The sequence below is a fragment of the Hemiscyllium ocellatum genome, chromosome 15, assembly GCF_020745735.1.
Source record: "Hemiscyllium ocellatum isolate sHemOce1 chromosome 15, sHemOce1.pat.X.cur, whole genome shotgun sequence".
NCBI lineage: Eukaryota > Metazoa > Chordata > Chondrichthyes > Orectolobiformes > Hemiscylliidae > Hemiscyllium > Hemiscyllium ocellatum.
This window is the reverse complement of record NC_083415.1, coordinates 27,963,977-27,990,468: the sequence shown is the minus strand read 5'-3', so window position 1 is coordinate 27,990,468 and position 26,492 is coordinate 27,963,977. Positions and strand designations below refer to the sequence as shown.

General features: G+C 40.5%; 1 protein-coding gene across 1 annotated transcript in view; it reads right to left on the bottom strand.

The window, feature by feature from the left end:
• Positions 1-1,248: 1,248 nt before the first annotated feature.
• The window catches only part of LOC132822653 (cadherin-like protein 26), a 95,071-nt gene continuing 69,827 nt past the window's right edge, over positions 1,249-26,492 (bottom strand). Inside the window, exons 13-17 of the mRNA XM_060835900.1 lie at positions 24,102-24,217; positions 23,548-23,643; positions 22,434-22,544; positions 2,902-2,958; positions 1,249-1,452 (exon numbers count right to left, since the gene is read on the bottom strand). Of these exons, the coding sequence (XP_060691883.1) occupies positions 1,249-1,452; positions 2,902-2,958; positions 22,434-22,544; positions 23,548-23,643; positions 24,102-24,217 (584 nt within the window). The remainder of the gene's footprint in view (positions 1,453-2,901; positions 2,959-22,433; positions 22,545-23,547; positions 23,644-24,101; positions 24,218-26,492) is intronic.

The following is a 26,492-nucleotide window of genomic DNA, read 5'->3' as shown; positions in this document are numbered from 1 at the left end:
GCCAAGTTGGAGGGTTAAATCTGGGTTGAGGGGGGGGAGGGGAGATGAAGAAACTGGTGAAATTGACTTTGATACCCCATGGTTGGAGGGTGCCAAGGTGGAAGATGAGGCATTCTTCCTCTAGGGGTCAGGTGGCTAGGATTTGGCAATGGAGGAAGCCCTTGGCGGAGCAGAAGGGGTAGTCAAATTGGTCAACCACAAGGGGGTGGGGTTGTTTGATGCGTGTGACCCAGAGATGTTCTCTGAAACAATATGCGAGTTGGCGTCCTGTCTCCCCAGTGTAGAGGAGACCACATTGATATGGTTAGTAACAGTCTATTATCTGGTACAGTAAGCTAAGGTACTTGATCCAGGTCATTCATATGCAGGTGTGTCAAGCTCTGTAAAAATAGCTTGTGACTTGCTTGATATGCCTGATTCACCTTTAATCAACACAGCCATGAGAAAATTGCCTAAAACTAAATCAAAATTTCAAAAAAAATTTCTTTAACATTTAATAATAAAAATTGTAGAAATACAGAGTAAAGCTAACAAACGCCACTGCATAAGAAATATTTAAAACATTAAAGTAATGAAGGCCTTTAAGAAGTATATTTAGTTGGGGCTTTCCTTCATTCTTATCGAAAATAGAGACACAGTACAGAAGCTTTTGGTCTTGGACTTAGCAGGACAAATGTAAGAATGTGAAATTTCAGGTCATCAAAACTTATACCACAAGAGACAAACAGTTAGGTAGTACATCGCCCTCTTATTAGCCGAAGGACTGACATCAAGAAAACAGTAGTAAATAATAGACTCTCCATGTTATTAGATAATTTTTAAAAAAGCAAGAGTTATTTTTGTTTACAGAGAATGGTCTCTGCATCATTTCCATCACGTGAAAATGAGCCACATTTCAAACTTGCTGATTAACTTAAATAGCTATTAGCACACACAGGATTGTTTAGCAAGTGCTAGGGAATCACATCCAACAGCAAGCATTTTGTTTGGATTGTGTTAGTGATTCTGCAATGTGACCTTCTTCTCACCAATATTTAACTTGTACTCCAGTTAAAATAAGCTGTGGATTTTTGTTGTCATGTTCTGATCTTTGTAAAGAATAATCACTTTAAAAATGTGGCAGAAAGGATGACATACCTAGACTTCATGTTTTAAGGCTTTTGCTTTACAAATGTTCACCGTGATATGAAGTAATATGGTATTTGCTGAGTTGAATGAAATTTAATTTGGAGAAAGATTAGCAGTAATTCATTTTAAATTTTTTTGTTGACAAATTTTGGCCAGTGGAATGAAACAATTTTCCAAATTATCCAGGTAGAAGAATCCAGCATCATTTTCAGCCATAACAATGGAATCAAAAGATGATGCTATGCTTTCACCACCGTCATACTGATAAACATGGGGCTGATCATGTCCTTGCCGATCTTCCCTGGCATTGTAATCATTCAGTTTCTGACAAATAAAGCAAATAAAAAATTGAAGTAAAATAATACATTTTAATCATTGAACATCAAGATTATTTTGCTATTCGAAATGTGTATATGTTACGTTAAACTCTCTTCACACCTCTCAAACAGCAATGGTTTATGCTGGGTGGACAGAATTCTAAACAGTACAATTATAATATATTCAATCAATAACATTATGGTTTCTGCGACATAAAATAAACCACCAAATCAAAACAACTCTGAGAAGCAAAATATTAACAAATAATCTGATAAGGAACTTCAAGTCTATGATCCAAAAAGTGCATTTTCTCAATAATGGCAACAATGAACAGATCATGTGTTGTTTACATTATGGTTTTTAATGTCAGAATTCTGAATTTTTATGTTGATTCCTTTGGGAATTAAATGCTTCACTTAAAGTTGCCATATTCAAGAATGCAACCTCAATTATAGTTGAGGACTTCCTGATCTTTAAGGCACTGCCTGCCTTAACATTTCACCATTGGAAAGTGCCACCATTTACTTCATTTCTCTCCCTGATGCCATCAATTGGACAATCTTAGGTTCTAATCAATGGTGCTGCTGGGAGAGGGGTGACTCAAAAGACAGAGGCATGTATATATACTGTAAAAGAATCTGCAACCAATACATAGGAAGGCAATGACACGTGATTAGAAACATTTGCTTACATTCAAGCAACGCAATAAATTGCTAAATCACTTTGTTGGAGAATTTCAGAATTGGCTAAAAAGTAAATTTAATAACTCAAATGATGTGAAAAGATGAAGGTGTATAAATTATTGCAACATATATTGTTACTGATATCCTTGAATGTTGTTTGTAATGAGTTAAATGACATGTTGTCGTCAGCAATGATGAAAGGTGTAATATTTCAGGAAGGTAAAGCCTTTGTTTTATTTTTAAGGGATGTGGGTGTCTCTGGCCAGGCCAGTATTCATTGCCCATCCCAAACTGCCCAGATGGCAGTTCAGAGACAACCACTCTGCTATAGATCTGAAGTCACATGTAGGCCAAATCAAGTAAGGGTGGCAGATTTTATTTCCTAAAGAATACTAGTGAATTAGAGCATTTCTACACCAATCAACAGTGGTCACATGGTTGTCGTTAGGCTAACTTTAAATTCCAGATTAAAAAAAAAAATTTTACTATCTGCAATAGTTGTATTCAAACTCATGTCTCCAAAGCCTAAGCCTGGATTTCTGGATTGTTAGTCCATAACATTACCACCACAATCTTTAATATATAAAATGCTTAAACAAACTGAGTAAAATGGTTTAGTGTAATATGTTGAAAGCATTGACCTTAATTTGTTAGATACAACTTGTTTATTACAAAAATATGTTTTGATATACCAATGGTTCAGTGCTGTGGAACTTTGAAAATATCGCCATTTCTCATAAAGAGCCAATAGTTCTTTTTCCTGTTCCCTTACCTGATACAGAAGCTCTTCAAATCTTGTCTTAAAAGTATCACAACGAGTTAAGTTATCCTGAAATATACATTTCAAAATAATTTAATCATCTCATTCCATATAACTAGCGTTCTCCCAAACGATATGCTGAAATCTAACTTAATTTAACCATCTCCTACCCAAGATTATATCTTCCAAGAATCGGCCAAGTTACTAATTTAGATAGATTACAGTCCATATTTTATGTGGTACATGTTCTCCTAGTGCTTCAAAAAAGCATGATTATTAGGAACCAGATGTCAGATACTAATTGTATTTTATAGACACAAAAAAAGGTGTTGCTTTTTTAAATAAAGAGCTTAACATCTGGACAAAATATTCCTTGCCATATTGAATTGCAGATCTACCCGGTCTACAGATGGTTTATGTAAGGGATGCCTGCTGGGTTTGGCCAACAAGATAAATACTTGGAATGCTTGTAAGGTCTATTTGACACTTTATGTTAAAACTAGTGCATAAAGAAGAACAGATATACCCTCAACTTTGACTCATCAATCATGTTTATTGGTTGACACTAAACTCAGCAAACAACAGAACATATTCATACTGTTGAATACTGGTGCAGTACAGAATAAATTATCCACTATATAACGTGAAATGTTAGCCTCAAGGATTTTAACAATTTACAGTGATGTCACTCGTATTGTAAAAGCAAGATACATGTTATTTGTCATACAATTCATGATTCCAATATGTTCTCAGATTAAAGTTAATACTCACAAGATATGATTTGATTGTTTGTAATTGACTTAAGAAAATGATTCTAGTCTTCTATTATAATTTAATAATGACCTTCACATGTGGAAAAGAGCAAATGCAGCATTTACAGAAGACAAGAGAAAGATTTTTAGGAACGTCGTTGATAGATATGTGTTTCCTTGGAACTTGACTGACCACATTCTGTGGTCAAAAAACAAACTTTGACAAGGGATTCCAGAATTAATTATAAATGACTGTTTTCCCTCCTGTCCTAGGGAAATGGTATGAACATAGATGTGATGATTTTTTCAAGAATCCTTTGCGTTCAGCATCACCAGATACCACATTAAAAAGACTACACATTCTTTACGATCAGAATTACTCCTTCAGAATCACAGCATTTAATCCAGGGTTGCATAACCAAAGTTCACATTAATTAAGTCCTGTAATATTACAATAACTACTATGTACAGATTTTCTCTTTGTAGACAATACAAACCAATTACGTACCATCTACTTGTAGGCATTCAGTTTAATTCCTTCTAGACCTCATAACCCATCAGTTTCACTGAACAAAACTCCTTGCTATGCTCCTATTGGTTTACCCAGGTTATTTTCACACAGTTCAGGAAATCTGTGCCCTCGATGTTAAATGCAGTATTGCTGGTAAAATCCTGAGTTAACTGGGGATTTAAACTTTTAATCACTAACCTGACAGCTCCTTGGGGATTTCCCATTGACCTGAAAACACTCCTGGGTTAAATTGGGAAGTGAGTGGAAACATCTCAGTTGATGACCTGACATCATGTGAGTCCTCTGCCAACATCCAAACCCATTTCCATTTCTGTACACCTTCCATTTAAAATTCTAGTAGAGCCCAAGTCCTTTTGTCCCATTGTTCTGGATGAGGTGAAATAGCCTGAAATAGGTTTGCAGTATCTAATCCATCTAAAGCACTAAAATGAGCAAACATTTTACATTGAATCTTCTCTTTTATAGTCTGAACACATCCACATAAACTACCCTTAATATCCTATTCCTCCATCAACTCGTTATAGTTGTTGAGTCAAGAGTGTGGTGCTGGAAAAGCACAGCAGTTCAGGCAGCATCCAAGGAGCAGGAAAATCGACATTTCAGGCAAAAGCCCTCATTTGCCCAAAACGTTGATTTTCCTGCTCCTCGGATGCTGCCTGAAATGCTGTGCTTTTCCAGTACATTCTAAATCTGACTCTAATCTCCAACATCTGCAGTCCTCACTTTAGCCGAGTTATATCTGTTGTCATCTGAAATCCTTCAATAGTTATAATAAGGTGCTTATTCTGTACTGACAGGAACTGCAGATAATTCTCTGAAAGTGGTAGTCCCACCAATTTTCGACCAATATTTGACCTGAATAATTCAAGCTCTTAATAACTTGATTGGTAGAAGGTTTAGAATTATAAGCTGGAGTATTTTATGAAATATGTAATATAACATTATATAACATAATGAAAATAATTTGCTGATGAGAACAGTCAATTTCCTCAGATCCCTAAAGTATTTTCAAAGTTTGGTCTCTCCTGATGTGAAAACCCAGCCATGGGGGAAGAGCCAAATGTGATTTACAATATCCATCACATAGGTTTGTAGAAGTGAAATGGGTATGAATGGGTTAAATTCATACAAGTTTTAACCAAGAAACTTGTGTAAACAGTAAAGACTCCACACTATGGCTGCTGTTGTATTGCTTTCACTAGAAGGGAAATGATTTCTAAATGCAAATTATTTTTGAGAAAATGACAAAATACAGCACATCCTAAATTATAATTCATCATGTATTATCCAACTTGTATGATTTTAGAACTGCTACAAAAAAATTAAGAAAAACATTTCAAAGAGAAAGGTATTAGAGTCATAGAGTCATAGAGATGTACAGCATGGAAACAGACCTTTCGGTCCAACTCATCCATGACGACCTGATATCCCAACCCAAACTAATCCCACCTGCCAGCACCCAGCCCATATCCCTCCAAATCCTTCCTATTCATAGACCCATCCAGATGCCTCTTAAATGCTGCAATTGCACCAGCCTCCACCACTTCCTCTGGCAGCTCATTCCATACAAGTACCAACTTCTGCATGAAAAGTTCCCCTGAGTTCTTTTTTGTATCTTTCCTCTCTCACCCTAAACCTATGCCCTCCAGTTCTGGACTCCCTGACCCCAGGGAAACGACTTTGTCTACTTATCCTATCCATGTCCCTCATGATTTTATAAATGCCTACAAAGTCACCCCTCAGCCCCTGACGCTTCAAGGAAAACAGCCACAGCCTGTTCAGCCTCTCCCTATAGCTCAAATCCTCCAACTCTGACAACATCCTTGTTTATTTTTCTGAATTCTTTCAAGTTTCACAACTTCTTTCTGATAGATAGGAGACCAGAATTGCAAGCAATATTCTAACAGCAGCCTAACCAATGTCCTGTACAAAATGACCTCCCAACTCTTGTACTCAATACTCTGACCAATAAAAGAAAACATACCAAATGCCTTCTTCACTATCCTAGTGACCTGCGACTCCTCTTTCAAGGAGCTGTGAACCTTTACTCCAAGATCTCTTTGTTCAGCAAAACGCCCGAGGACCTTATCATAAAGTGTAAAAGTCCTGCTAATATTTGCTTTCCCAAAATGCAGCACCTCGCATTTATCTGAATTAAACTCCATCTACCACTTCTCAGCCCATTGGCCCATCTGATCCAGATCTTGTATCTGCAAACTTACTAACTGTATCTCTTATGCTCGCATCCAAATCATTTATATAAATTATGAAAAGTAGAGGACTCACCATCTATCCTTATGGCACTCCAATGGTCACAGGCCTCCAGTGTGAAAATCTACCCTCCACCATCACCCTCTGTCTTCTACCTTTGAGGTAGTTCTGTATCCAAATGGCTAGTTGACTCTGTATTCCATGAGATCAAACATTGTTAATCAATCTCTCATTGGGAACCTTGTCGAATGCCTTACTGAAGTCCATATAGATCACATCTACTGCTCTGCCCTTATCAATCTTCTTTGTTACTTCTCCAAAAAACTCAATCAATTTGTGAGACATGATTTCCCACACACAAAGCCATGTTGACTATCCCTAATCAGTCTTTGCCTTTCCAAATTCATGTACATCTAGTCCCTCAGGATTCTCTCCAACAACTTGCCCCCCACCAACATCAGGCTCACTGGACTATTGTTCCGTGGCTTGTCCTTACCACCTTTCTTAAACCATGACACTACGTTAGCCAACCTTCAGTCTTCCGGCACCTCACCTGTGACTATCGATGATACAAATATCTCAGTAAGAGGTCTAGCAATCACTTCTCTAGCTTCCCCAGAGCTCTGGGTTACACCTGATCAGGTCCTGGGGATTTATCCACTTTTATGCATTTCAAGACATCCAGCACTTCTTCCTCTGTAATATGGATATTTTTCATGATGTCACCATCCATTTCCCTACATTCTGTATCTTCCATCTCCTTTTCCACAATAAGTACTGATGCAAAATACTCATTTAGTATCTCCCCCAACTTCTGCGGCTCCACACAAAGGCTGCCTTGCTGATCTTTGACGGACCCTATTCTCTCCCTAGTTACCGTTTTGTCCTTAATGTATGTGTAAAATCCCTTTGGATTCTCCATTTTGCTGTATTCTTCATTAAAGAACATGTGCAGAAGTAAATATACTTCTAACTGCATCTGATTCATGTAATCATTTTTTACTGGAAACTGAAACAGTGCAAATGGACTGCATCATCTTGATATGAGTAGCAGCTTTCTAGGTAAGCTGACAGGCAATAGTAAGGGCACCAGATGAGTTTAACTGGTGAGAGGATTATAACTAAATTCTTGGGAGAGCATTACAGATTTGTAATTTGTGGCCACTGCCATATCCCTGCAATTGTACTTTAGCAAAGCTGGTAATCTGTTGGGTGGAGATTGCTGGACTGCTTTGAGACTATGCAAATTCATTTTTTTAACACTGGTACCAGGAACAAAAGCAGCAACACTTTACACATCCGTGAGAGCCAGCCATGGCAGAAAGTTGATCTTTCCTGACTTCAGACATTCCATTACTGCACTCAGAATCTGAGCAATTCCCTGTGTGTTCTATGTTATAAAAGTAGAGCTATCAACTATCACACATGACATTGTGGTTCTGATGATGTTGGCCACATACAGATGGTTTCCAATCTCTGCACAAAATCCTATGCCAGGTTGGTGCCAGATTCTAAATGCTCCTCAATGACAACAACAGGATTTCAGCAACTTTCCAATGTGCCACGCATCTCTGGTTGTGTGACCATTAGCTTTCTTCTTGTAACTCAACTATTGAATGGCTGACCCTACTTTTACAACACAACTCATGTAACTTCCTTCTTTTGATGAGATCATACTTGGGCACTTGAACCCTGGGTCTAGCTGCAGCACACCTCTGCCTGATGTCTCGTCAGGTGCAGATCTCACCTCTACACTATTTGTGAAATTGCAGCAGTGTCATATTCAGAGCTGGCTGCTGTCAGTGTGAGACATAATAAAAGTGTTTCAGTCCTGGTCCCCTTCCGCTCTTGCAAATCCACTGTGTTACAGTTCTTGGAGAAAGGAGTATTGAAGTGAATTGAATTGAATTGAATCAAATCGAATTGGATTGTGTTGAATTTATTGACATATGTGCCGAGCACAGTAGGGTAGAAACTGTTGTGAAACTAGTGTGTGTGTGTGTGTGTGTGTGTGTGTGTGTGTGTGTGTGTGTGTGTGTGTGTGTGTGTGTGTGTGTGGCTGTGTGTTCAGACTTCTGTACCTTCTCCTCAATGGTAGAGCTGGCAGAAAAATATTGCCAGGATGGGATGGATCTTTAAGAATGCTGGCGGCCTTTCCTTCACAACGGGCCTGGTGGATGGATTCTATAGATGGGAGGTTGGCCTCTGTGATTGTCTGGACCGAGTTCACCACTCTCTGTAACCATCTCCGATCTTGAATGGTACAGTTGCCATACCAGGTCGTGATACATCCAGACAGAATGCTCTCAATGGCACACCCATACAACCTGGCAAAGGTTTTCACTGTCACGCCAAATTTCCTCAGCTGCCTGAGAAAGAAGAGACGTTGTCAAGCCTTTGTAACCTGTGCATCCACTTGAAGAGTCCAAGAAAACTTGTTGTGGATGACCACTCCCAGAAACTTGACACTCTCCACTCGTTCCATCTCTGCACTGTTAATTGTAGGGGGTCATGAGTAACATCCTGCTGAAAGTCAATAATGAGTTCCTTAGTGTTGCCAGCATTGAGAGCTAGATTGTTCTCAGTGCACCATTTTTTCCAGATCTTTCACCCCCCCATCTATAGTCTATTCGTCGCCATCTGGGATTTGACCAACTATGATGGTGTAATCAGTGAACTTGTAAATGGCATTAGTCTGGTATTTGGTGATGCAATCATGGTTATACAGTGAGTACAGTAGGGGGCTGAGTACACACCCCTGGGGCTCTCCAGTGTTGTGTGTTAGTGAGGATGAAATATTGTCCCCAATCTTCACTGATTGTAGCCTGTGGGTCAAGAAACTAAGGATTCAGTTGCATAGAGTGGATCTTAGTCTGAGATTACTAAGTTTAGTAATCAGTCTGGAGGAGATGATAGTGTTGAAGGCTGAACTGTAGACAATGAGTAGAATTCTTATGTAGCTGTTTTGATGTCAAGATGTTTTAGGGAGGAATGGAGGGCAAGTGATATGGCATCTGACCTGGATCTGTTGGTCCAACAGGCAAATTGGAGTGGGTCAAGAGTAGTGGGGAGGCTGGAGTTGATTAATGCCATGACCAGCATTTCAAAGCACTTCATGACCACTGAAGTTAGGGCCACTGGGCGATAGTCATTGAGATATGCTGCATGGGCCTTCTTAGATACAGGGATGATGTTGGCCCTCTTGAAACTGGCAAGGACAGTGGCCTGCTGCAGGGAGAGGTTGAAGATGTCCGAGAAGACCTCTGCCAGTTGACCTGCGCATGCTCTGAGTGCACGGCCTGGTACTCTGCCTGGTCCCATCGCTTTCCTTGGATTCACACGAGACCAGAATTATGTTAAAGTATCCACTTATATCATTTGCAGCTTGTAAGTCAGAAAATGCAGGATGGGAGGGAAAATAAGCTGTAATAATTGGACTTAAATGTGATGACAGTGTCACCTTCAATATTTCAGACCCAGTGCTCGTCCCAGTCTCAGTTATTGGTACTCCAGTGTACCATCTTCTCCTGCCCCTTTTCATGTATCAACATTTATTTCAGGACATAACCTGTCAGGGATTGTGCTGATAGTACTGTGATCGTTATTATTCAATAGTTGCCCATATTTGCAAGCTGCGAGCCGCAAAGGTGATATTTATCTTTTCCTAAATGTAGGAGGGAGTGGTGAAATACTTGAATGTCAAGTGTGAGCACTGGCTGATAGATTTGGTTAGTGAATGACTGAGAAGGAGAATGGTACACTGAAAGCAGTCATGCAGATTATGGGTTGGGCATTTACGTGCACTGACTGTGACCATTCATGTCAGATCATTGAAGTATTTGTGACACTGAATCCACCTTCTTGGGGATGGACTCATTTCTCCTCTGTTTAATTATGTATTTGCTATCTAAATAAAGGTGTTGAAGTCCATGGAATTTTCTGCAAGAACTCTTTACGTACAGTTTGATCTACACACACAATGGGCAGAGTTTTCAAACATGCCCAGAGCTTTTAGAATGGTAAACAGGGGATTTAATTGAATGGGAGGCAAAAATTCATTATCAAACAGTAGGTTAAAGTTTTGCTATTAAGTTCTCAGAGTCTTTCAGGGTGGTTCAGTTTCCTGATCGTAAATTGTCAATCTGTTTTGTATTAATTAGCATGTCACAAATACCTATTAATACCCCAGCTACTGGAGTTGTGATCACGGACACAATTCTGTTAGCCAAAACCAAAAAGCATTCATGTTCACAAATCTAATGGTATGAGGCATGTCCCTGACAGGCTGGATTGCGTCTTTTAAACTCTGGTGAGTACACACTCTCTAAATTACTTCCTTTATGAACAGAATACACCTTTGTGTAAATACTTTCAGTATAAGGACTGAAGTCTCACCTGTTCAAGAAACTCACGAGAAATCTCATTCATATGGAGTTCTTGCAATTAAATGCATATCCCGCAAATGTGGATTGTTCTATGATGCCATACACCTGTGTCACCAAGTAGCCTCTGCCCAGTTCATGAAACAGCTATGAAGTCACATGCCAAAGCCAGATCATCAGATGGAACTTGGGCAGCCTCTCCTGCACTCTCTACAGTCTGCGGATAAACAGGCAGATATTTCCCTGCTTGCCTATGCACCTCCAACATCTCATTAATGACTAGTCCAGAGTCTCATTAGCTATACTTACCTTAGCAAGCGCTTATTCTATCATGTCCCCTGAATGTCAGAGTGCTTAGCTGTTTATTCCACCTCAAGTTGCAGGTACATGTCAGCCAGAATGTGACCTCAAGCACACTCTCAGCATATTAGTCACTAAAGTGAATGCCTCTGAATTAGTGGAGGGTGTGGTGGTTGGCCTTGATCCTCTGAGGGATCTTCACGTTTATTAAGACATATTTGACTGATGGGCAACTGGTTTTAGTTGTTGAAAGATTTATGACTGGATGGCTGGACATATCTAACCACAGCTTCTGCACAGGGCCTTTCCCTTGCTGGTCTGCAAACTGCATTGCCCCCTCATCCAAGCTGATGAGGACTCTTATATCAGACATAATCCTTGTAGCCATTTTTTTAGGACAGTTGGGTTTTGCTCCCAAAAAGAAATGTGCACCATGACCTATTCACATCATTCATTTACTCTTCATTAATTACATCTATTTGTTTATTTTAAGATTGTTGCTGCACCAGAGGTGCCGAAGATTTGATTTTCAATTAGTCTTGAATTAACTAACGTATAATAAACTCGAGTAGAAGTTGATCTCATGTAAAAGTCAACCTCTTATTTTTGGCCGAAAGATCTGGAATTTTCCACATAGCTCATGAAAAAGTCGACCCGAGTTCTTCACAGATATCAGATTAACATATGTGAGTCAAGTATTATCCTGTACATAAATGCTACAATAAGGAAATGAATTGTTGTGTGTTGTTATGTGTTTTGATGTACAATGTAGTGGGCGGCACGATGGCACAGTGGTTAGCACTGCTGCCTCACAGCGCCAGAGGCCCGGGTTCAATTCCCGCCTCAGAGTTTGCAGTTCTCCCCGTATCTGCGTGGGTTTCCTCTGGGTGCTCTGGTTTCCTCCCACAGTCCAAAAAATGTGTGGGCCAGGTGAATTGGCCATGCTAAATTGCCCGTAGTGTTAGGTAAGGGGTAAATGTAGGGGTATGGGTGGGTTGCGCTTCGGCGGGTCGGTGTGGACTTGTTGGGCCGAAGGGCCTGTTTCCACACTGTAAGTAATCTAATTCACACTAATTTAGCGCAAAAGTTTAAAACACATCAGATCAGAGTTAAGTGACAATCTCTGTTTGTGTGCAGCTCAACTGAGCTCAGTTCCTCATGGAATACAGTCGTATACCCTGCTGAGGTTTTGAAATTTCTTCATCATTTTGTGTAAAAATACCTTCCAGAAAAAAACAAAAAATATGCAACAGCATTTAAACTGGAAGTTATTGGAGTTGCAGAGAAAACAAATAACTGTGTAGCAGCAAGAGAACTTTATGTTTCAGAGAAACTTGTGAGAGACTGGAGAAAAATATCAAACCAAATTCAGACAATGCTAAAATGAAAGTGTGCCAACAGAGGTAAACCTAGCAAGTGGCCACAATTGGAGAAAAACGTTGCTGAGTGGGTACTTGAAAATCATCAAAATGGAAAATGTGTTAGTCATGAAGCCATCTGAATCCATACACGAAACAAATCAAAGAAGGATGGAATTTCGGATTTTAAAGCAAGTGCTGGGTGGTGCACAAGATCCATGAAAAGGCATGGCTTAGTGCTTCGGCAGAGAAGTCAGATTGCACAAAAGCTGCCTGCTGAACTAGATGGTAAGATATTGCAGTTTTACTGGTTTGTAATCAGAAATCGGCAATTTTAAGTTAGGACGTACCATTTAATATAATTTAAAGCCGTATTATATTTCTACTTCACTTTTTGTATGTATAAATAAAAGCTTAATAATTCATTTTTGTTTCTATTGTCTTTATCCAGTAATTACCATAACTCTTTTTTTTATTTGTTTAAAGATCAGTTGGGCTTCTGCTAATGATGTGGTACTTTGGACTGTAGCATGAATTTTAGCCCCTCATGTAATAGTTGACCCCATAAATTTAACCTTAAAAAGTAATTTTAAAAATTTGACTTTTCCATGTGTATATACGATAATTTACAATAGTTGGCATACTATGATAGCAGGAGGAAAATTGATCATTAGTCCCTGTCAGTAAACTATGTTGAAATGGATTTCAGGTTTAAACATAACTGAATTCTGTTTGCTTTTCTACCTAGGCAAGCAACAAGCACCACCCAACCTCATATAACAAAATTGACAACTTGAATGAAGCGTGACTGATAAAATTTGAGATTTCCTCAATCTCCCGCAGAAAACTCCACAGACCATTGTACTATCTAACTCCCTTCATTCTTCTCTCAGAAAACACCTCATTATATTGTCCATCTGAACTGCCAATAGAAGCATTGATACTTATTGTTGTGCCACCATTCATTCCTAACAACTAAGGCACAGTTGTTTGTGTTTTAACTTCTGCATTTTATGAAGTCATGTTGTATATATATATATATAAAAAAGGGCTGAACCTTACACTGTTTTGGTTAAATGGTGAATCTTTGTTTTTGGAGGTCTTCTTGTCACACAGCCTTATGCGATCAATTGTTATATCTTAGCAAATTCACTGCATTAAGTTGCTATCCTACCAATCCTATCTTACCAGGCATTGTTCTTGAAATAATTCAGCACTTACTAGATATCTGCCAAAAGAGCAGCACCCCTCCCGCCCGCACCATCTTTGAGTGGCTTCTGTGCACATGGACAAGCAAAAGCAATCCACTGCCAATGCAATGGCAGGGTAGCTATATTGTTATGGACCCTCAAAACATTTTAAGAAAGTTACCAAGAGCCGAACTTTGCTGCTGTTTTAAGCAGGTGTAACACGGATATTCCAGGATGGATGCAGCTAGTCAACCCACTTAGTTTTAAACAAAACAGAATTTATTTACAAGATTACCAAATGAAGCACAAACAAAAGAGAACAGAATACAGAATAATTTAACCTAACCAAAAACCCAACAGATTATCCCCACTTAATGATGCTTTCCTAATACTTGCAACAATCCCCATAAACATCCCTTGCCACAAAAGCTAAAATCAGACGGGGTCTTACAGCAGAGATGTCAGCGATAGAGTATCAGCCTGGACCTGCTTCTCTGGGTCCAGCAGATTTTCCCACACTATTGCTCAATCTCAAACTGCTTCCTCCCCGTGCCAGGGACATGAGTTCGATTCCAGCCTTGGGACAACTGTCTATGTGGAGTTTGCATATTCTCCCCATGTCTGTGTGGGTTTCCTCCGAGTGCTCCGGTTTCCTCCCACAGTCCAAAGATGTGCAGGTCAGGTGAATTGGCCATGCTAAATTGCCCATAGTGTTCAGGGATGTGTAGGTAAAGTGCACTAATCAGGGGAAATGTAGAGTAATAGGGTAAGGGAATGGGTCTGGGTGGGATACTCTTTGGAGAGTTGGTGTGGACTTGTTGGACTAAAATTTCCACACTGTAGGGATTCTATGATCTAGTCTTCGAAAAGCACAGCTGGTCAGGCAGCATCTGAGGAACAGGAGAGTCAACGTTTTAAGCATGAGCTCTTCATCAGGAATGAGCTCTTCATCTTCCAGACTCTCCTGCTCCTTGGATGCTTCCTGACCGGCTGTGCTTTTCCAGTACCACAATAACTGTGAAGGGGCAAATAAAAATGTAAGGATGGCAGACAGTAAAGCATGGGAAGGCAGAAGTTACTACAGGAAGTGGAACACCAAATGTAACCATGACTATTACGTTGACATTTGGACAATGAACCTCATTGGTTTGCATAAGTAAGCTATGAACATGGGACCCAAGGTTAACATAGAGTGATGAATACTTAAATGAAAGTGTTAGCTGGAAACATGTAAAAGGAATATTAGCATCAATCTGGTGAAGCTACCATACAGGACAACTTGTATGCCAACTAGCATAAGCAGAAAGCAAGAGATAGAGCTAAGCTATCACACAACCAAAGAATCAGATCTAAGCTCTTCAGCCCTTTCACATCCCGTAGTGAATGGTGGTGTTCAATTAAACAGCTCACTGGAGGAGGAGACTCCACAAATATCCCCAACCTCACTAATGGAAGATTGCACAAGGTTCAGCATCATTTGCAACTCCTCAGATATTGAAGCAGTCGACATTCAAATACATCAAGGTCTGGGCAATATCCTGGCTTGGGCTAACAAACGGCGAGTAACATTTGCACCACACAAGTGCCAGGCAATGTCCATCTCCAATAAGAGACAATATAGCCATCACTCATTGACATTCAATGGTGTTACTATCACTGAATTCCTCCATGTTACAAGATTCCCAGCAGAAATCAACTAAAGACTCTTAGACAGCATTTTCCAAACTCATGACCACTTCCATTGAGAAGGACAAGAGCAGCAAATACCTGGGAACACAACCACCTGTAAATTCCCTTCCAAGCCATTCACTATCTTGAACAGGAAATATATTACTGTTCCTTCGCTGTCTCTGGGGTTAAAATCCTGGAATTCCCTTCCTAAGGACATTGTGAGTCAATTCACAGCACATGTACTGTAGTGATTCAAGAAGATAGTTTACCTCCATCTTCTCAAGGGCAATTGGGGACAAGTAATGAATACTGGCCAGCCAGCAAAAAGCATCCCATGAACGATTTTTTTTAAAAATTAAAAATCTTTTCGGGGAACAGGTGAGGGGAGTGTCCCCTAGCTTGACAGACAGAGCCTCCAGCTTTCTCTGCAAAGTGATACATTTGTAGTTTTCTATCCTGATCTGAATTGCACAAAATAAATGAAAACTGGCTGCAACCACACCCTGACTGGACAGAGAAAGTCTTTATTTTCCATTCTGAGGAAGTGGACTCTGTTTGTCAGTAATGAGGTGTCTTTCAAAAGTCAATTGCATTTATCAGGCCTTCACACAGTATAGCTTAAAGACATCTGTAATCATTGAATTCTGCATGTGAACCACATAGAACATAGAACATAGAACATAGAAGGATACAGCGCAGTACAGGCCCTTCGGCCCTCGATGTTGCGCCGACCGAGTCCTTCCTAACCTATACTAGCCCAATAACTTCCAAATGCCTATCCAATGCCCGCTTAAATGAACATAAAGAAGGAGAGTTCACCACTGATACGGGCAGGGCATTCCATGAACTCACAACCCGCTGTGTGAAGAATCTACCCCTAACATCTGTCCTATACCTACCACCCCTTAATTTAAAGCTATGTCCCCTAGTAACACCTGACTCCATTAGCGGTAAAAGGTTCTTAGTATCTACCCTATCTAAACCCCTAATCATCTTATACACTTCTATCAGATCTCCCCTAAACCTTCTCTTCTCCAATGAGAACAGCCCCAAGTGCCTCAGCCTTTCCTCATAAGATTTTCCTACCATTCCAGGCAACATCCTGGTAAACCTCCTCTGCACTCGTTCTAAAGCTTCCACATCCTTCCTATAGTATGGCGACCAAAACTGCACACAATACTCCAGATGAGGCCTCACCAGAGTCTTATACAACTGCAACATGACCTCAGGACTCCGGAACTCAATTCCTCTGCCAATAAAGCCCAGTACACCATATGCCTTCCTCACAGCACTATTTACCTGGGTGGCAACTTTCAGAGATCTGTGTACATAGACACCAAGATCCCTCTGCTCATCCACACTACCAAGTAGCCTACCATTAGCCCAGTAATCCATCATCTTGTTATTCCTACCAAAGTGAACGACTTCGCACTTAGCTACATTGAATTCCATTTGCCACATTTCCGCCCAGCTCTGCAACTTATCTATATCCCGCTGTAACCTACCACTTCCTTCCTCACTATCCACAACTCCACCGACTTTCGTGTCATCCGCAAACTTGCTTACCCAGCTTTCAAGTCCTTCCTCTAGATCATTTATAAAGATAACAAAAAGCAATGGTCCCAAAACAGATCCTTGTGGTACACCGCTAGTAACTGCGCTCCAAGATGAACATAATCCATCAACTACTACCCTCTGTCTCCTACCAGCCAGCCAATTCCTAATCCAAATCTCTAATGTATCCTCAATGCCATACCTCCGAAGTTTTAGCATTAGCCTACCATGGGGAACCTTATCGAACGCCTTACTAAAATCCATATACACAACATCTACTGCTTTACCCTCATCCACTTCCTTAGTCACCTTCTCAAAGAACTCAATAAGGTTTGTGAGGCACGACCTGCCCTTCACAAAACCATGCTGGCTATCCCTGATCACGTTATTCCTACCCAGATGTTCATAAATCTTATCCCTTACCATTCTCTCTAAGACTTTGCCCACCACTGAAGTCAGACTCACTGGCCTATAGTTACTAGGGCTATCCCTACTCCCTTTCTTGAACAATGGGACCACATTCGCTATCCTCCAGTCCTCTGGTACTATTCCCGTTGACAATGACGACATAAAAATCCAGGCCAATGGCTCTGCTATCTCCTCCCTAGCTTCCCATAGGATCCTGGGGTAAATGCCATCAGGCCCAGGAGACTTATCTATATTCATCCTTTCCAATATTCCCAAAACCTCTTCCCTGCATATTTCCAGGGCATCCATTCTAATTATTTGTGATTCCATATTCACATCAGCAACAGTGTCCTGTTCCTGAGTGAATACTGATGAAAAGTACTGATTTAATGTCTCTCCAATCTCCTCCGCCTCCACACACAACTTCCCACTACTATCCTTGACTGGACCGATACCTACCCTAGTCATCCTTTTATTCTTGACATACCTATAGAAAGCCTTTGGGTTTTCCCTAATCCTACCAGCTAAAGACTTTTCATGTCCCCTTCTCGCTTTTCTTAGCTCCCTCTTTAGCTCCTTCCTGGCTACCTTATAACTCTCAATCGCCCCTACTGAACCTTCACGCCTCATCTTTACATATGCCGCCTTCTTCCCTTTCACAAGGGACTCCAATTCCTTACTAAACCACGGCTGCCTCACAAGGCCCTTTACACCATGCCTGACTGGTACATACCTATCGAGGACACGCAGTAGCTGCTCCTTGAACAATCCCCACATCTCATTAGTGTTCTTCTCTTGAAGCCTGTTTTTCCAATCCACACAACCTAAGTCATGCCTCACTGCATCATAATTTCCCTGCCCCCAGCTATAGCTCTTGCCCTGCGGCGCACGATTATCCCTCTCCATCACTAAAGTAAAAGTCACCGAGTTGTGGTCACTGTCCCCGAAGTGCTCACCTACCTCCAAGTCTAACACCTGGCCTGGTTCATTACCTAGAACCAAATCCAATATAGCCTCCCCTCTTGTTGGCCTGTCGACATATTGTGTCAGGAAACCCTCCTGCACACATTGTACAAACACCGACCCATCTAATGAACTCGAGCTATAGCTCTCCCAGTCAATATCTGGGAAGTTAAAGTCCCCCATAACAACCACCCTGCTACCTTCACTCTTTTCCTGAATCATCCTCGCAATATTATCCTCTACTTCTCTAGGACTATTAGGAGGCCTGTAGAAAACACCTAACAGGGTGACCTCACCTTTCCTATTTCTAACCTCAGCCCAAACTACCTCAGATGGCAAGTCCTCTTCCATCGTCCATTCCACTGCTGTGATACTGTCTTTGACAAGTAATGCCACGCCTCCCCCTTTTTTACCCCCATGTCTGATCCTACTAAAACATTTGAACCCTGGAACGTGCAACAGCCATTCTTGTCCCTGTTCTACCCACGTCTCTGTAATGGCCACAACATCGAAGTCCCAGGTACCAACCCACGCTGCAAGTTCACCTACCTTATTCCTTATACTTCTGGCATTGAAGTATACACACTTCAATCCACCTTTCTGGTTACAGGCACCCTCCTTAGAGATCGCTGCATTATTCCTAACCTCCCTACACTCAAGGTCCTGTACCCTAAAGCTACAGTCCTGGTTCCCATGCCCCCGCGGAGTTAGTTTAAACCCTCCCAAAGAGCACTAGCAAACCTCCCCCCAAGGACACTGGTGCCCCTCAGGTTCAGGTGTAGCCCATCCTTTTTATAGAGGTCCCACCTTCCCCAGAAAGGACCCCAGTTGTCCAGAAACCGGAATCCCTCCCTCCTGCACCATCCCTGTAGCCACGCATTTAACTGCTCTCTCTCCCTATTCCTCGACTCTCTATCACGTGGCACGGGTAACAAACCAGAGACAACAACTCTGTTTGTTCTAACTCTGAGCTTCCAACCTAGCTCCCTGTAAGCCTGTCTGACATCCTCACCCTTCTTCCTACCTATATCGTTGGTGCCAACGTGGACCACGATCTGGGGCTGCTCCCCCTCCCCCTTAAGGACCCGGAAAACACGATCAGCGACATCACGTACCCTTGCACCTGGGAGGCAACATACCAAACGTGAGTCCCTGTCGCCCCCACAAAACCGTCTGTCTGTACCCCTCACTATTGAGTCCCCAAGAACTATTGCTCTACCTTTCTCCACCCTACCCTTCTGAGCAACGGGGCCAGGCTCCGTGCCAGAGGCCTGAACCTTGTTGCTTGCCCCTGTAAGTCATCCCCCCCACAAGTATCCAAAACGGTATACTTGTTCTTGAGGGGAATGACCGCAGGGGGTCCCTGCACTGGCTTCCTCCTCCCACTCCCCCTCACTGTCACCCATCTATCTTGAACTTTCGGAGTAACTACTTGCCTAAAGCTCCGATCTATGACCTCCTCTGCCTCCCGAATGATCCGCAGTTCATCCAACTCCAGCTCCAGTTCCCTAACACGGGTTTGGAGGAGCTGGAGATGGGTGCACTTCTTACAAGTGTACTCAGCAGGGACGCTAATGGCTTCCCTCACCTCATACATGTTGCAAGAGGAACATTGCCCTCTCTGCACTGCCATCCCTCTAAAAGTAAGCTTACAGAAGATACAGAGAGAAAGACAGAGAGGGGATACACATCATACACATATAGTGACCAATTAAATGGGATGCAAATCCTGGTCATAAGCAATCTTGAGCACATCATTGTTCATTAGGCGTTGATCAGAGCCATCCCTGCAAAGCAGAAGTAATTACACATGATGTGAAAAGTGTCATCTGTGAGCCATAATTCAGAAAGATAATGCAAGATCTCAGACTGCATAAGGGGACAGAATTTATTTCCTCTGTAAGTATTTGACAATATTCTCCTGCATGAAATTCTCCTTTTTAAAGCGTTGTGAGGGATAGGTGATAGGTGATCGGAACAGTGTTTCAATAGTCCTACTACATCAGTAGTCTCCCACTATATTTGTGCAGTGTGGTTTGTGTTGCATACATTACAATAAATTCCAATGTGTCAAATGTACACAGACGAGCACTCTATGGCCCTCTTTATCAGAGTCCACCATGTCCCACTATATCCAGGACTAGGTAAACTGCCATTTGTGAGTTATGAAAATGCTGACTGCTTATATTATGAAGAAACTGTTTTGTGTTTGATATTTCTCATACACATCCACTGGAACCATGATCAATGGACACCATGACACCATGACAGTTTTGGCCTCAATACAATGAAAGCACAGAGAGGTTGAGAAGGAACCAAAACATCAGTGCGTCCAAGATGACCAGCAAACTCCAGTGGCTGCTGAACAGTTTTCACATGAAGGAATCACAGCTAAAGGTGCCCTCAGGATATGGAAGTACTAGAGACTCAACATCAAACAGCCTCAATGCCATTTCCTCCAGATAAGTAAGACCCAATGCCAATGAAGACCAAAAATGTCCCAGGACACCGTCACAGAATTGTGTCACCTCTTGGAGCAAGACTTACAGAAGATACAGAGAGAAAGACAGAGAGGGGATTGGATCTCTAAAACTGGGACATTGCCATTAAACTAAGAGTAACTACAATGAAGATTAATAACATCTTATTATTTGGAAATCCATTCTAACACGGAAGAACAATGCATTAATTATAGAGTCATGGAGTCATAGAGATGTACAGCACAGAAACAGACCCTTTGGTTCAACTCGTCCACGCTGACCAGATATCCTAAATTAATCTAGTTCCACTTGCCAGCATTTGGTCTATATCCCTCTAAACCCATCTATCCAGGTTGCCTTGTAAATGTTGTAATTGTATCCATCCCCATCCCTTCTTCTGGCAGCTTATTCCGCACATGCACTACCCTTTGCATGAAAACGTTGCCCCCAGGTGTCATTTAAATCTCTCCCCTCTCATCCGAAACCAATGCCCTCTAGCTTTAGACTCCCCTAACCTTTGATTTGTTTTCTTATATTGTGAGCAGTAAGAAGGGGAAAACATAATTATAGTTTCATTTTTGAGTTCTGTGAGTTCTGTTATGGTTACAGAGGTCATTTTAAAACCCTGAGGTGAGTAATTTATTCTATTAGCAACTACGGTGGGAGTGAAAACAAACTGATATTGCCTGACATCAGGAATTTAGTATCACCAAAGACAAACATCCAGTAGGCCAGGCAATGTGTGCAGTTTCATTAAGACAAAATGTGGTGCTGGTTAGGTAATGTCCAAAAATTGGTGTCAGGCAAATCACTTAAATTCAGAAGAAGAAAATCACTGGTGGCTGATGATATGGAAAGGCTATGTGCTAGCTCTGAAATTGTTTAGAAGTCAGTAAGAAGAACATTGCATAGACTGATTACAGCCATGCCAGCTGAACAAGGAACTTTAAAATTGAGACAGGTTAATGCTTCCCTGAGGCTTGAGTGTCTGTAAAGATATTGTTGAGAGTAAAAGGATTGAATTTGTATTTCTAACGTTTGTAATAAGTCCATTTCAACCACTTCTTATATGTTGTAAAGTGATTATGTTTGTTTCCCCCTTTTCAGTTTGATAACTTTGTTTAAAAATACTTTGGCAGCCTCTTGAGTATATACTCAGTAACTGATCACCATGGAAAACAAAAAGAAAAATAAAACTTTGTGGTTTATAACGCTAAGTTCCACCTTGGAATCTCACTTTTCCTTTATTACAATCAATCGAGAATCATAACACACATGACATAACAGACATTGTTCAATTCCTTCAGAATAGCTATCTACTGACAGGAAACCAATCCATTTTGAGGTTTTAAATATTATTGACGTCCCCACCCAAGAAATCATTGCCTTGTTCCAAATCTATAGTTACTTGCATTAAAGAAACAATATCATTTCATCTAAGCTGTAATGTTCTCTATGATTAATAATTCAAATGACAAATAAAACAACTGCCCTGGTTTCATTCCTGTCACTCCATGAGGTAAAACTAAATGTAATGCTTTTGAGGTATGATAAACATAAAAATCCAAAATGGGCTAAAGCAAGGAAAGACTAAGCCAATCGAACTGTTGTCCACTTACAAAAATGAAAACAGAAGTTTTGAAACTACTGTAGTGCATTCAAACAAATTCAAAACTCTTCTATTTAATTTCCATCATTTATTTATATAAAAGAGAAGGCAAAGTTCCAAGTGGTTATACTTACATTTTCTTTCCAAGTTCCAGACGTATTTTGGAAACTGCCGACTGACACATCTGTTTCAACACTTAGCTTGCTTCTTTGTGTCCTTGAAGCTATGGACTTTGTTCCAATCTTCTAAAAAAAAGATATCAAGTGAAGAAGTGAGTATGGGCTCACAGCATACATAATTATGCATTACTGCAAGAACAATGGTTCAAACATCCAAGGGTAACAATCACCATCAATTACTGCTCTCTGACATGCTTCCTCATCCTGCATCTGCACTCCACACTTCTGGCTCTGGACTCCAATGCCAGAGTTTCCAAAAATATGTGGCTTAGTTTCAGCCAAGCTTAATCCTAATAGTGTATGATCATCTGGGAGAGCCAAGCAACACCCTACTTTTACAGATCTTTCTGCTGTGATTTGGTACATAAAGAGTTTAAAGGTCCCAAATCCTAATTAAAATGCCATAGAGAGAAGGTAGGTGGGTGAGCGGACAGTGTGCCAAGTAAGTGGGTGAGGGGGAAGTTGGGTGAAGGGGTAGGGTGGCAGGTGTTTGAGGTGGTTTAGGTGACAGGTGGGTGAAGGAGTAAGAAGGCAAGTATTTTGGTGGATAGGTAGAATGGGAAGTGGATGAAGATGAGTAAGGTGGAAGGTGGGCAAGGATGGTTCAATGGGAATTGAGTGAGGAGTAGGATGTCACATGGCTGAGGTGGTGGGGTGGAAGTTAGATGGGTTAGGAATTTCATGAGGATTTTATGGATCCCAGTTGGTGGGGTTGTTACCAGGGGTTGGAGAGGGGCATAAAAAAATAGGTGGCCTCTGCTTTCACAGAATCCATAGTGCTGTGAAGGCTACATATAGGAAATTGCCCTTTATAACAGTCATAAACGTATGCTGCATGTCATACTATATGGTGCAGTTTAACAAAGTTAACCTCATAATAAGCAGAGCCAAAAGTTTTTGGTCTTTAAAAGTGAGCAGTAATAATGTGTTTGTCTCATGGTTTTCCAGTACTAGCTGGTCAAACTTAAAAGGTACGTTTATACAGAAATATCTAATAAATACCCTTTCTCTTCCATTTATGACTATCTTGTTATTTCTTTGAAGAAAAGAATTTATTTATTTGACTTACACTGAACTGATAATCAGGATTTAAGTTACTGAAGGAACCATTTGTTCCACTGCCACAAGCTAGTTGTTTTACAATACATAGTTTCTCTGGAATATCCTGAAAGTAAGAAAGAATAATTAATCCTGATGTTATTTTAAGGAAATGCTCTATAGTCCATCCTTAGTTGTTGGAGGTATAATTATATTTTTTGTCATTGAAAAGTTAGACAAATAAAGCTTAGACAAATCTAAACTAAAGTACATCCTAACAATTATCATGCTACAGATACAATATTTTTCTGGCTTAATTCTTTTAATGATGTGTGACTAAATTGTACTTATAATTAAATTTATCAGAAAAATAGTTGTATTTAGAATTTGTAAGATCTTTTAGTTAATAAAGTTGAAGAGAAAAAATGAAAAGTGAGTTGCTGCCTAATACACAAATGGGAAACGAAGGACAGCACCATAGCTTTTCACTTCCACAAAAAATATTTGCTAACAAACATTTTAATAGGTCTGCCAATTCAGATGTTCATTCACAAAAGATTCAAGCTATAATAAGATTTTACCTACTTTCATTTCTATACAAGGCTGTTCTTGATTGTACATTATCAGTGTTCCTTTGGAATTCTCTAAAGGTAAAATCTGAAAATGTTGCTGTGTCATAAATAAAATCAGACAAAAGCCAACTATATAAAAAAAAGCAAGGCAAAACAGAATTAGTCTCTGTCTAAGACGGCAACAACAAACTTTACATAAAATAGTTATACAAACGTCTGGGTCACTCATGGTAATGTTAGGTAGTTGAAAGTGTGTACCGTCCCTTTAAGATAGAGTGAATGCTGTTCTGAAATGAGAGATTACAAGCACCTGTGAATATGACAGAGTGTACTAGAAAATTGAAAGCATGTAATATTTGGCTGTGAAATAGATACCTGAGTTTTGGTTGCTGTTTTGACTGCAATTCAAATTTAACCAATCAGCTTAAACTATGCTCCAGTATACTAAAACCCAACCAAGTTTGAATTTATTATTTTGCCAACATCGAACCAATGAAATGATCCAAAGTTGGTGGGGGCTATAAAATACAGACCTTTGAAAATTGGTCGGAGAACAACTGCCATTGAGACAGAGCTGATATCTTGCTCTCTAAGAAATTAGGAAACACTCTTTATCAAAGGTACCTTTTCATATTGAGTCATGTAGTCATAGAGTCACAGAGATGTAAAGCATGGAAACAGACCCTCTGTCCAATTCATCCATGCTAACCAGATATCCCAACTTAATCTAGTCTCCCCTGCCAGTACCTGGTCCATATCCTTCCAAACCCTTCTTATGCATTTAGCCACCCAAATGCCTTTTAAATGTTGCTATTGTACTAGCCTCCACCACTTCCTCTGGCAGCTCATTCCATACATGTATCTCCCGCTGCAAGAAAATGTTGCCCTTTAGTTCTCTTTTATATCTTTCCTCTCTCACCCTAAACCTATGCCCTCTAGTTCTGGACTCTCTAGCCGCAGGGAAGAGACTTTGTCTACTTATCTATCCATGCCCCTCTTGAGTTTATACATCTCTATAAGGTCACCCCTCTACCTCCGACACTCCAGGAAAAACAGCCCCAGCCTTTTCAACCTCTCCCTATAACTCAAATCCTCCAACCCTGGCAATATCCTTGTAAATCTTTTCTGAACCTTTTCAAGTTTCACAACATCCTTCCAATAGGAAGGAGACCAGAATTGCTCGCAATATTCCAACGGTGGCCTAACCACTGCCGCAACTTGACCTCCCAACTCCGGTACTCAATACTCTGACCAATAAAGGAAAGCATACCAAACGCCTTCTTCACTATCCTATCTGCCTGCGACTGCACTTTCAAGGAGACCTGAACCTGCACTCCAAGGTCTCTTTGTTCAGCAAAACTCCCAAGGACCTTACCATTAAGTGTATAAGTCCTGCTAAGATTTGCTTTCCCAAAGTGCAGCACCTCACATTTATCTAAATTAAACTCCATCTGCCATTCGAGTAAAAAGTGAGGTCTGCAGATGCTGGAGATCAGAGCTGAAAATGTGTTGCTGGTTAAAGCACAGCAGGTTAGGCAGCATCCAAGGAACAGGAAATTCGACGTTTCGGGCCAGAGCCCTTCATCAAGAATTCCTGATGAAGGGCTCTGGCCCGAAATGTCGAATTTCCTGTTCCTTGGATGCTGCCTAACCTGCTGTGCTTTAACCAGCAACACATTTTCAGCTCCATCTGCCATTCCTCAGCCCATTAGCCCATCTGATCAAGATCCTGTTGTAATCTGAGGTAACCTTCTTCGCTGTTCACTATACCTCCAGTTTTGGTGTTTTCTGCAAGCGTACCAAAAATACCTCTTATGCTATATGAAACATATTCACAGTAAAAAGGAAGAAGACAATCCAGAGAGATCTTCAGCTGGAAAAAGAAAGACACAGAAGATGACAATGGCTGTGTGGTTTTGAAATTAAGTTGATGTAATTTTAATAAGTGCCTTATCGGAGCAGCATATTGTTATAGAGTTGGAGGCAGGTAATAAGCAGTTAAGGGAAAGGAAGGCTTGGAGTTGTGAATAGTTCAATTTTCACTTTTTGAGTTAAAAAGTTGATGTTATTTTCTTTTAATAAATTGGGAGTTTTCTGTTACTCTTATTTTAACAGATTATGAGGCAAGGTGAACTTTTCTGAGTGTTTAGTTTAATTAACAGAGGGGTTGACCTCCAAGCTGTAATAAAAAAACTATCTATGCAAGAGGACAATACATATAATTAAATATCCTCTTAAAGAAGCATTTTTGGTTTTTGCTACAAAAAAATTAACTAAAGAATATTTATTTTTCTGATCATAATTTTGTGCGTTTTTTTTCTGAAGATAGGGCCTTGTCTGTGGTGTTGTCACCTGACTAGTAATCTAGAGACCAAAAGAGAAAATGCTGGAAAATCTCAGCAGT